The 12,391-nt window shown below is 36.5% G+C and overlaps 1 protein-coding gene across 3 annotated transcripts in view; it reads right to left on the bottom strand.

Moving 5' to 3' along the window:
• The window catches only part of LOC136855050 (protein Aster-B-like), a 71,215-nt gene that overhangs the window by 38,881 nt on the left and 19,943 nt on the right, over positions 1 to 12,391 (bottom strand). For all 3 annotated transcript variants that reach the window (XM_067131819.1, XM_067131818.1, XM_067131817.1), the window contains 3 exons: positions 12,237 to 12,340; positions 10,098 to 10,274; positions 9,687 to 9,878 (listed from right to left, as the gene is read on the bottom strand). In XM_067131819.1, the coding sequence (XP_066987920.1) occupies positions 9,687 to 9,878; positions 10,098 to 10,274; positions 12,237 to 12,340 (473 nt within the window). The remainder of the gene's footprint in view (positions 1 to 9,686; positions 9,879 to 10,097; positions 10,275 to 12,236; positions 12,341 to 12,391) is intronic.

Below are 12,391 nucleotides of genomic sequence, written 5' to 3' on the forward strand. Positions count from 1 at the left end.
TATGTTTAGCCCCAGAATAAACTATCTCTGGTCCCAGAAATTTTTATGTTTAACCAGTATGCAGTCTCTGAATTATGCCCCAGAATACACTTGGTCTGATTTAGTTTAGTCCCAGAATAAATTGTATTTGGACTCTGATGCAATAAACTGTCCGAAAATAAATTCTCTACTCTGAAATACTTCAAGTGTCCCAGAATAAATTCTCTAGTCTGAAATACTTCAAGTGTCCCAGAATACATTCTCTAATCTGAAATACTTTAAGTGTCCCGGAATACATTCTCTAGTCTGAAATACTTTGTGTGTCCCAGAATAAATTCTCTGGTCAGAAATACTTAAAAGTGTCCCAGAACAAAGTCTCTAGTCTGAAATATTTAACTGTGTCCCAGAATACATTCTCTAGTCTGAAATAATTCAAGTGTCCCAGAATACATTCTCTAGTCTGAAATGCTTTAAAGTGTCCCAGAATAAATGATCTAGTCTGAAATACTTAACATCTGAAATACTTAAGTGTCCCAGAATAAACTCTCTAGTCTGAAGTACTTGACAGTGTCCCAGAATACATTCTCTGCTCTGAAATACTTAAGGTGTCCCAGAATAAATTATCTAGTCTGAAAAGTTTAACAGTGAAATACTTTAAGCGTCCCAGAATAAATTCTCCAGTCTGAAATACTTAACATTATCCCAGAATACATTCTCTAGTCTGAAATAATTCAAGTGTCCCAGAATAAATCTCTACTCTAAAATACTTAAAAGTGTTCCAGAATACATTCTCTAGTCTGAAATATTTCGTGTCCAAGAGTAAATTATCTAGTCTGAAAAATTTAATAGTGAAATTCTTCAAGTGTCCCAGAATAAATTCTCCAGTCTGAAATACTTAACAGTGTCCAGAATACATTCTCTGTTTAAATAATTCAAGTGTCCCAGAATAAATTCTCTAGTCTGAAACACTTAAGTGTCCCAGAATACATTCTCTAGTCTGAAATAATTCAAGTGTTCCAGAATAGTCTCTACTCTAAAATACTTAAAAGTGTCCCAGAATACATTCTCCAGTCTGAGATATTTCAAGTGTCCCAGAATAAATTATCTTTTCTGAAATACTTATAAGTGTCCCAGAATACATTCTCTTGTCTGAAATACTTCGTCCCCCATAATAAGCCGTCTCTAGTTTGAAATACTTATTGTGTCCCAGAATAAATTATATATGAAACACTAGCCCAGAATAAATTCACCACAAATTTCTATGCTTTCTCGTCCCTCGAAGCAAATTATCAAGTTTATTCCCCATGTTATCTCAGAATACACTTTCTCTGGAGCAACTTAGCACGTATCACACAATACACCCTCGCTGGTTTATTTGTTATGCATGTCAGTATATTTTAATACATCGACAGAATAAACTTTCTAATATTGTGCGAGAAAAAAATCAACCGTTTACTTCCATGGCTAGATGGAATTCTAAATGGCCAGGTGTTCGTACTTTATGAGAGTGACTCTCTCTCTCTCTCTCTCTCTCTCTCTCTCTACACATACGCACATAAGCTCTCTCTCTCTCTCTCTCTCTCTCTCTCTCTTACACACACATACGCACATAAGCTCTTTCTCTCTCTCTGTGTGCACTTACAAAAGGTTTTGGTCAATGCTCCGTACCTAAAAATAGCAACTTTTGATCTAAAATCGACCCCATTCCAATACATCATTAATAACCAAGCATACTGCATACACATTACATTCCACTTTTTATTCAACTCAGTATTTTAACCTTCAATCACTCTATCACTCATTACTCACCCAGAAACCATCCCTTTTTTTTATCAGAATATATAAACATGAGTCTAACTCTTTTATTCAACTACTCGTACAATCACAGACCAAAAGCTTTTGAAGAATTCCATTTGGCAACTCGAAGCAACGAGTGAGTGAGCCAGTGGCCGTGGGTCACAATGCGGCCCGGGAAGCCGAGAGTGTGAGTGTATGTGAATTTTCAATCAGAAATAAGGGAGACTTCGTCCAATTACTGAACTATGCGAATTACAAATGCAGTTCGTGTCTTTGCTCACCAACAACTTGCCGAATTGTTGTTTAGTCTGGTCATTCTTCTAATATTCACAATCTGGTTGTTTTGTCTTCCCTTCAAGTTTCAACAATCAGGTTTTTTTGTACTTTATTTACAATCTTTTCTATCACTATCTCCCAGGTGTTTTCCTAATTAATTTTTCTTTGTACAATCTTGTGCTTTTCTTTCCCTTACATAATCTTGTCTTTTTAATCTTTTTATTTTTGCAATCTCGTCTTTTTCATGTTCACAGTTTTACATTTTTTAAATTTTAGAATACTGTTTTTAATTTTCCATAAAACCTTTTTTTCTCTACAACTTATTGAAATTTTTTTTACAATTGTTTCTTTCTTTGTAATTTCGTCTTCTTAAATTTTTTTCGGATTAATTTACTTACATCTTACTTTATTTACAAACTATTTTTCTTCCAAAAACAAATAAAGTGAATAGTGCTTCATAGTACCAATTACGGTAATCTATGAGAGGATCAACATGTTAAGTACCTTCCCTCTGACTGTTGTGTACCATCCCAAACCTCAGACCAAAGAACCTTCCTTCTCCAGTTGTTATTTACAAAATCACATGAAACCAAATGAATGAATTGGGGTGAAACAGTGAACACCGTATTAGGTAACTGCCTTCAGATCATTAACTTTTGGTTGGTGATCAAAATCTGATGTTATTTTATATTATAATTCATCTGGTCTTCACTTATTTCCGTCAGAAAATTGCCATCTGAAGGGAGTCCCCAAATGAACTTCTACATCAAATTTCGCCACATTCAGTTCATCCATTCTCAAACAAGCACACACACACACACACAATGGGCTGCACACACTGCTAAATTTATCCTTAACCACTTAAACAAATCATGTACACACTTTCACATTTTTGCTGCTTTGTATACCTAAACACATCGTTTTTCACCTCTATCTTACTCTCTTCCTCTAAACATTCTCTCCATGTGACTAAGCCACCTCAAATTACAAATCCATTTTTCACCGTAGTACTAATCATTTTACCTTATCCCTGTCACATCTATATTTCTATGACTATTCTCTTAAGATTCCCTTACTAAAATGAGAGAGAGAGAGAGAGAGAGAGAGAGAGAGAGCAAAAATCCACAGTGGTGGTACCGAGACATCCATTAGCATGCAAGGTCACTCTTGAATACTAAAAATGACATAAACAAAAATTCCCAAGATTTACATCAGCAGTGACTAATAAAGCTAAGGCCAAGCCTTTGTCGATTAAAAAAACAGCTGCAAGTCATGGCTTTAGTATATAATCAGACATGCCCTCACATTTGACTTGGCTAGATTAAAAACCTCAGTGAGCAAGGTTGTCCTCTAAAGGAAAGACTCTTGACTAACGTTATAATCATTTGAAATGAAGGCACCTGTTCTCGTCATAAAATTATTTGGGCCGTCCAGCTTACAACAAGGTGCTTAATTAGTTTAGTCTACAGATAATAAAAACACTGTCAGGAGAACTTGTTTTTAAAAGATTAAACTTACACTGATTTTTTTGGTCTCATTCAGTAATGAGTAGAATTATCTGCTTCACTGAAACTGATCTTGTTGGTCACAGTTAGTCCTAACCAGTATGACAGCCATCAATTATTACTGTTATTATTATTCAAAAGATGGAGCCTATTCATATGGAAAAAGCCCACAGGGGCCACTGACTTGAAATTCAAGCTTCCAATGAAACTTCACTACACCCATGAGTGTTGTATCACTGGCATACTGAACACTTGTTTTCCAGGTCAAAAAAACATATCACTTGTATACACTAAAAATAACAGTGGACCAAGAACACTACCCTGTGGAACTCAGGTCACAGTAGGTCTTAGTTCACTAAAGATCCCAATCAACAGCAACTCGCTCCTGCCTACCTATAAGGAAATCTTGAAGTAATCCTAAAACATAGCCACCCAACCCAAGATTCTGATGCTTATAAATAAGTGCCTTATGATTTACTAAATTGAAAGCAGCACTACAATCTATTTAAATTACTCTACCCTCATAGCCCTATCAAGGTTCTCTTGCAAATGGCATGTCAAATCTAAAAGAGCATCACAGGTACCTAACTGCTTCCAATATATATACTGACTATCAGCTAACAATCCTTTAGATTCCACAAACTTACATAGTGGGTTAAAAATAAGTTTTCTGAAACTCTGAGGAGCACAGTATGCAGATATGCCATTCTTTGGAACAATCACTGTATTACAAAGCTTGTGCTCATCCGCAAAGATACTACCGTACGTCAGTCTATAGAATCTAATAGAGTCTACAGAATCTAATAATCTTGGGAGACAGCACAGCAAAATCCTTTTTAAAAAACCAAAGGGAAGAAATCATCAGGATCTTCTCCAACCCAGCTATCAAGATTATCAGGAATTTACGTAACATCCCTAGAGCATGAGGATGACTTATCTGGGAGAGGGATATCCTCAGCTGATTGCTGAGTATCAAAAGCCTGATGAAGCAATTCAGCCTTTTCCTTAGGGCCAGTAACCAGTCTACCACCATCTGTTAGTAGTGGTAGAATGGAACACGAACCTGACCCAAAGATAGATGAAACCAATTTGATCCAACACAGATGAGGCTGAGTAATTACTTCAAGTTTCCTCTTTATGGAATTATATTGAAAATTATCTCAACTATATTGTACATTCTATTCACAGCATAGTGAAACTCAACAAAAATGGTGTAATTTTCATGTGAAAAATTTTGTCTCCATGTGACTAATTTGGTCTGTTTGTCATGGTAAGCTCACCTACATGCAGCATCAAACAATTGTTAGTCATTTGTCCTGAATTTGATGACCTTTCTCTGGACATACCTTACTAAAATAGCTAACAGCATTAGGAATATACTGACTGAAAGATATGTCGATCTCAATGGCGCAATGGTCGGAAGCCTATATACTCACAGACCTTGGCCTTGACAATACTGTAGATGGAACATCTGTGAATATGAGGTCAAATCTATCATCTCAATTAGCTGGACAAAATCGGAGGATACACAGAACTCAAGAGCAGACTGGCCATGTTGATCTGTGGAATTTGTATTAGGCCACTTGCTGTGCTTTGCATTGCAGTCTCCATAATAATGAATGAAGCTTTGGAATCCTGTGACCATGCCATTCTAATCCTCTCCAAGAGGTGAGGTAATCATATACAGAACCATCGATATTTGGACTGCAGTATACATCAAAACGTAAACATTGTTGAACTTACTGAAAATCTTAAAACAAAGAACTTCATGGCAACTACACTCCAAGTTTTTCTCACGATAAATAGGTCGTCTGGACTTGGTATATACAGCCATACATTATGCATGTGGGATATTAAGACCATCCCAGGGATTAAAACCTCAACCTTTGACTTGTTCCTAGTTACAAGTGTCTCAGATAAAAACACGCCAAATCGTAGTTAAGCCTCAAATATTTGAGTAAAGTACTCTGGAATTTTTCTTATAGTAATGAGTAGCAGGCCTAGGATTCAGCTTAATATCTCCCAAAAGAATTAAAATTAACAGCAACTAATAACAGACTCATAACAACATCAAAATAGTAAAAATCAACAGAACAATAAACAATAATTGACAACAACAGTATCTGCATCATTTACAAAAATTTCTTTGAAAGTATAAATAAACCTGACCATATGTCATAGAAAAAAGCACCAGAAGCAACTGGTCAACATGGTGGACCTGGGAATCCTTGTAGGGCAAATAAGAAATCTGCCAAGTTGGTGCGCCACAACAACTCGGGGGAGGGAGTCAGGACGGATTTTGACATTTTAATAAGCATAAAAGGAAAGGATTGGGTAAAGAAGAAGGCACTTTCCTGATAATCCACCAAACTACTTTAACTTTCTCATCAGCCTGTCCTACAAACCTTTTGAAAAAACAGGAGTGAACAAAAAAAAAAAAAAGAGGAAAAATGCCTGATTGTACCCTCAAGCAAGGGAAGTCAAACTCAAGACCATAGAAGGCCACAGTACAATGGCTATGGCACAGCCCAAGGTTGGAGGACAAAGTTTGTATTCAGAGTAACCTTCTCTTATAAGGGTTGCCTACCATGGCTAAAGGGTCCCTTCCACCTGCTGGTTTGATTTTGGAGTGTCCCTCTCCTAGAAGAGTTGCTTGCCAAGACTAAAGAGTCTCTTCTACCCTATCTCTAAAGAGTCTCTTATATCCTATCTCGTGCAAGCAGGGACGTCACACCCTGAAGTGAATGTTGCCAAGGAGAAGCCATGTTAACCAAAATCAAAGGTTTAATAAAACACAAGGTGAAAATAAGTACAAGGAAGATAATTAGACAATTTTTAAAATGAAGTCTCTAAATAAATCAGTTTCTGAAATATGTATTTAAAAAATTACAAGATAAAGTGATTGTCAAAGGTAAATAAGGCTAACAGCTCAAAGGAGCACTTTTAGAAAAAGCAATATGTTAATCATCCCATGAATGCTGCCACCTAACAGTTCTACCCCTTGCTACCTAAACCCTTTGCACTGCTAGTCTTGGCAACTGCTACACTAGTCAAGTTGATGAGATAAGCAGCAGGAGAAAATGTAAGAAGAGGTGATTTTCACAGATTTGTTTAAATGAACAGAAACAACCAAACAGAATAATGAAGCACTACTGATTTTTTAAAAGTAAATATCAAGTAAAGATTAGGTAAGCATTATAAGGCTGCGTCCACACGTGAGCTTTGTTTGATGGACTTTGTCTGATGTGACGTCAGAAGCGGAGAAACAGCGGGCAAAGTCAGAACTTTGCCCGCTTCTGACGTCACACTGGACAAAGTTCTCCAAACAAGCCGATCATGAGCGCAGCCTTCACGCTGCTGATAAAACAACAATCTCCTCAGCCATTGGAACTGTAGGGTCTCAGTACCAGTAGTTCACTGCACTGAACTAACCACTGGATATCCACGCCATAGTGGATGCTAAGATCAGCCAATTATTCCAATTCCTACATAATCTTAGACCTTTGAGAGCTTATATCATGGCTGCAACCTACACAGGTGAATACTACCATACACACTCTGTAGCGATGACAATCTCGAAGAGCTAATACCAATACACTGCCCCCCAAAAGTGAACCTCCAGTATTTATTCAATGTCCGATGCACAGATGTCTGGAAATAAGAATCCTTTAAGTCCACTGTAATAAGACCCATTTCCTCCTGGATCTCTGAACTTATTCCATCAATTCTATCTGAAAATGGGTTTCCCTAGAAAAATTCTACCTACACAACAGAAAGGATAAAAAATGAAAAGTTTAGGAGACAGAACCCCATATTCTTTAAAAACTGGAAAATCCTTCATGACCTTCACTCAACCTATTTGGGTTATGTGGGATATTTAACGAAAAGCACATTTGGCAAAAAGTTTCTCAAAACACCTGGTATCAGGAAGAGGATCTTTAAATTAAGACTGTAAAGCTTCAATGCTTCAATGCAGTGTCCATTTCCTATGGTCAGCAGATGAGAGCTTGTCAGTTAGTAGTGTAAGGGATTTTTGCTCTATCACATACACTGCTGGAGTTGTAATTACTACTCTTTTGGTGTATGTCCACCATTTATAGTAAAAAAAAGAACCTCTATCTGCTATCATCAAACAACTCAAGGATCACTGTTGCCATTTGAAATAACACTTTTTTTCTGAGGGTTTGAGGATTTATGTTCCTAGAGAACAAAGATTAGCCTTCCTTGGCTCAGACAAGTCCTGGATGAGCTTGGTCCTGCTATCTACATAGGATAAAGTTAAGTGGCAAGCCAGTCATCAAGTTTCCCAGTCCTGGAGTCCATTCCCACTAAGTTGGTAGTGGTTAGTCTTGATTCACAAACAGACACACACACACAAACTCAAACTGTGCTTATCAATCCCTCTCACAACTCAAATGTTTCTTATCAATCGCTCACACTCAAAACATATGGCATGCCTCAGAAATACTTTTTAGCCTTGCCTGAAAGGCAAGGAGTAAGGAGGTCTTTACCAATGAGATCAGTGAACAAAGTACAGTACAGTATGTGGTCTGTTACCAAAAGCCATAATACACCCAGTGTCCTTTTTCCTGCCTGTGTACATATAAGAGAGATTAAGCAGTTTACTGGCAAATGAGGTATATTCCCCGTTTCCATCAAAAGAAAACAACACTAGGCAACACACTACATAGTATAAACACAATATGTGGTAGCATCATGAATAAAATATTTGCTGCAGCAAATTTTTAGGACTACTGTTGGAGTAATGATACTGTAGATTATGTTAGATAACTCACACTGCCAAGCATATACCCATTTTCAGCAATATGAAAGTCACTCACCCAAATTACGTCTAAACCAATGATACAATCATAGTATGGTCTGTATTACTAAATAACAGTGTTTTGCATCAACAAAAACTACTCTGTTCAATTTATTATAATATTCATCTTTCTGTTGATACAATTCAATTATACATTCCAACTCACTCACTCGCCAAAAATTACTTTGGGTACCCATCACACAGATTTTATGGTGCACATACACAAAAACATTATTTTCAAGGAACCTATTCTGACAGTGATATGCATTACTGAATACAGCCACTTCCCCACTCAAACTATTTGTGTTTAACAGCAATAACAACTGCCAAAATTTTCTAGAGAAGTGTTATAAAATATGCAAACATTCAACACTGTACATAATATGGAGACGACAATGAACAAATGGAATATTTTCAGAATCTAACTCATTCCTTTTGGGAAATTCTCTCTCCCTCTCTCTCTTGGGAAATTTACTGTAATTTCTTATATAGTATAATTGTTTATGATTGTTTTAACTTTAAAGCAATGTTAATACAGAGCCTTTTAGTAATTGTTCAAAATAAATTTCCAGCTGAACACTGGAGATTTTATTAGTTTATCACACACTCAATACATATTTCTGCAGAATAAAAAACAACCTGAGAGAGAGAGAGAGAGAGAGAGAGAGAGAGAGAGAGAGAGAGAGAGAGAGAGAGAGAGAGAGAGAGAGAGAGAGAGAGAGAGAGAGAGAGAGATTTCAACTGACTGACACCTGAAAAATACTGGAAGATAGCCTGAAAAGGTATGACTGCCCAGGATACAGTAACATAACAGGTACCATATACCTGCCCTTATCAACTTGCCTTGTCCCAGAGATTTAACAAAGTTTGTGCTAAAATTGCTAAAAAATTTTTTTTTACCAGTTGGGCATGAAAAATGTGCTATACTGTACATAGTTTTATTGTCATTTAAGCATACCTAGTTATGACTATGTTTCAGATTTCATAACTGCCTTTGAAATTAAATGAACTGCCCATCCAATTGTTTTGTAAGTGACAAAATGGTTTTTACCACTTAACTCTCCATGAATAACCACTAAGAATTGGTCTGGCTATATTTATAGGAAAAGATGAATCTGTAAAATATATATTATGCTACTGGATTACAGTATACAGTAGCAGAGGATGTTGAAATAGAAGAGCTCTCATGAATATCATACACAATTCCATGACTCATGATCACTCCAATTTACTCAGTGATAAGTAGGTGGCAAATGATTTTCTTCACCCCCCCCAAAAAAAAAAACAAGAATATTGCCTGTACTCACATCCAAGGAATCGATGCTGTAGAGTTTGGGGTTGCCACTTGTACTATAGGTAGAGTCAAAATTACTGTGCAAGTTAGTTTTTGAATCATCCTCTGTGGAAGGAGCAACGTAATCATCGTCATCACTTGTAAGTCCAAGCTCGTCGCCGTAGCTAGAGTGGACCCACTGCCAAAGCTCTGTTGCACTCATTTGCTGTAACAGAAATTTGGGGGCTGAAAAGCTTGATAATTGTAGTGAGTTGCAACTTGTTAAAAATCAAACCACTTTTAATTTTGGATTCAATGGAAGGAAGGCAGGATATCTTGACTGTCTGTATTTCTCTTTGCCAAAAAAATTTTATGTGAATATGATAAAGAAAATAATACTGTATGTTACACTGTGAACTTGGTAATTCTTTGATACCTAACTTACCTGATCCATCAGGGCATTTTGCCATATCCTGAACAGCATCAGGTACGTTTTGTCTCGCGATGCAAAGGACGTGAAGAAGTGCTTCTCACCTTCCGTCTTGATCTCAATAGCATTGGGGATGACCAGAGCCGTTTTCTCCTTCGTCATTGCAATGATTTCCTTGCATTTGATGGAAACCTGAAATTAGGAATAACAAGTGGATACAGTACAACAATTCTTTTGGGCAATGAAAACAGGTCTTGAGATTTGGAGGGAACTCTCCTACCGTATCAGTTAAACCTAGAAAGCAAATCTTTTAATTGTTCCTACAGTATTCCTATCCTTCAATGAGCTGGCTCCAAGTCTGTAGCATGTAAGTGTACTTTTGTTACACAAAATAATGGAGGCTTGTTTTGAAGAGATGATTCCTTTGCTAATTTTTACTCTTCCTTTACCCCATTGTTGTTCTTAGCAGATCTACTTAATGGTTATATCACTTGCCTTTTTTCTATCTGTGAATGCACATTACTGAATTTCCATGGGTAAACACAAAATGTTCATGAAAACTCCCAAGCCTGGCACTCGCTGGGCCGGAGTTCGATTCCCCGGCCGCCTGATGAAGAGTTAGAGGAATTTATTTCTGGTGATAGAAATTCAATTCTCGCTATAATGTGGTTCAGATTCCACAATGAGCTGTAGGTCCTGTTGCTAAGTAACCAATTGGTTCTTAGCCACGTAAAATAAGTCTAATCCTTTAGGCCAGCCCTAGGAGAGTTGTTAATCAGCTCAGAGGTCTGGTAAAACTAAGGTATACTTTTTTTTTCAATGATGAATACATCACTAGTTATTTTTATCATTGGTTTCAAAATGTATTGAAAATCTATTCAGAATTCCCCTTAAATATAAAAATCTATTGATTTATTTATGGCTTATTAATGTAGAAAGTACTGCACTTGACATTTCATACTGTATGTCACTACTGCTAATGTATATTATTTACTGCAATAATACAGCCCTAACTGGACCCCTGAATTTCTTGGGGTATGGGTAAATCCCCATTAATGGTAAGGGAAGTTGCATGTCAGCTACTGAAGTTGTGTAATTCTCCATTCATTAAAGTTCTTTCATCATAATCACTATTACTGTTGGTATTCCATTTGATCTGCAAGCTCCACTCACTGCTATTCATTCTATTCTTTTTTGATGCTCTTTCTTCGAATTTTATTTTCTATTACTGCATCCACTTTGCAATCTCTTGTCTTCTTTTATTACCGATTACAGATTCACGTTAAATGTAAACATAGGTATGTTCAGATACTGGACAAAATAAAAATGAAAAGGAAATATAGTCGACCTCCATTATTCAAGGGGGATGCATACAGCTACCCCCCACGAGTAGCTCAAATCCACGAATACTTAGAAACCCCTCTAAAAATGCTTATAACTGCCTATTTTGATCATTCAAAACACCAAAAATCCCTCTAAAATGCTTATACCCGAATTATCTAATAGCTTTATCACGAAAAGTGCATTTAGTCATGAAAATGATATGAAAATACAGTACTGTAATTTGTGAATATTTCTCTATAAAAATACAGCAAATAGGTGAATTTTCTGTGAATAATGTGTATATGAGTTCCACAGACAAATCCCCGAATAGGTGAAGTCGCAAATCCAGAACCGCAAATAGGAGAGATCCACTGTACTGTATCTTCTTTGTTTGTGTGCATGGTTGGATATATTTTTGAGTCCTTCGAATGGCTTCTATTAAATCAATTTATTCCAGCGGGGGTTAAAGGGATACTATAAAGATCTTCTAGTACCACAAGGCTTACTGGCAAGACACACCTGGGATGAATTACCTATAACCAAACCATAAGCAAAGAAACCATTAAATCTTACTCGACTTCTATACTATAATAGAGACATCGCTGAACTATGGGTTACCATTCAAGACACTCATGACAATTTAGCAGTATTTTTTTATTAAAGGTCTTAGGTGTACCTGTACATCTGCACACAACATAAGTCTATATTATAGTAAAAAATTACAGTAATAAAAATTTAATAAAAATTTTTAATAATGATTATTTAATAAAAATCTCTTTCTCTTTCATTCTCAAATGATTCAAAATTAATGCCAACTGTGAGTATACTTACAAATGTTTCCCATCCAAATATTTTGGAATAGAAGGAAAAGTAATTTGGGGTGACATATAATCGGCCATGTACAAGGATATCTTTCTGCAGGGCACAGGAATAATCTGGAACACACAGACACAAATATCTTTTAAAAACCTGGACTCAAGATGGTC

This window comes from Macrobrachium rosenbergii, chromosome 30 (assembly GCF_040412425.1).
Source record: "Macrobrachium rosenbergii isolate ZJJX-2024 chromosome 30, ASM4041242v1, whole genome shotgun sequence".
NCBI lineage: Eukaryota > Metazoa > Arthropoda > Malacostraca > Decapoda > Palaemonidae > Macrobrachium > Macrobrachium rosenbergii.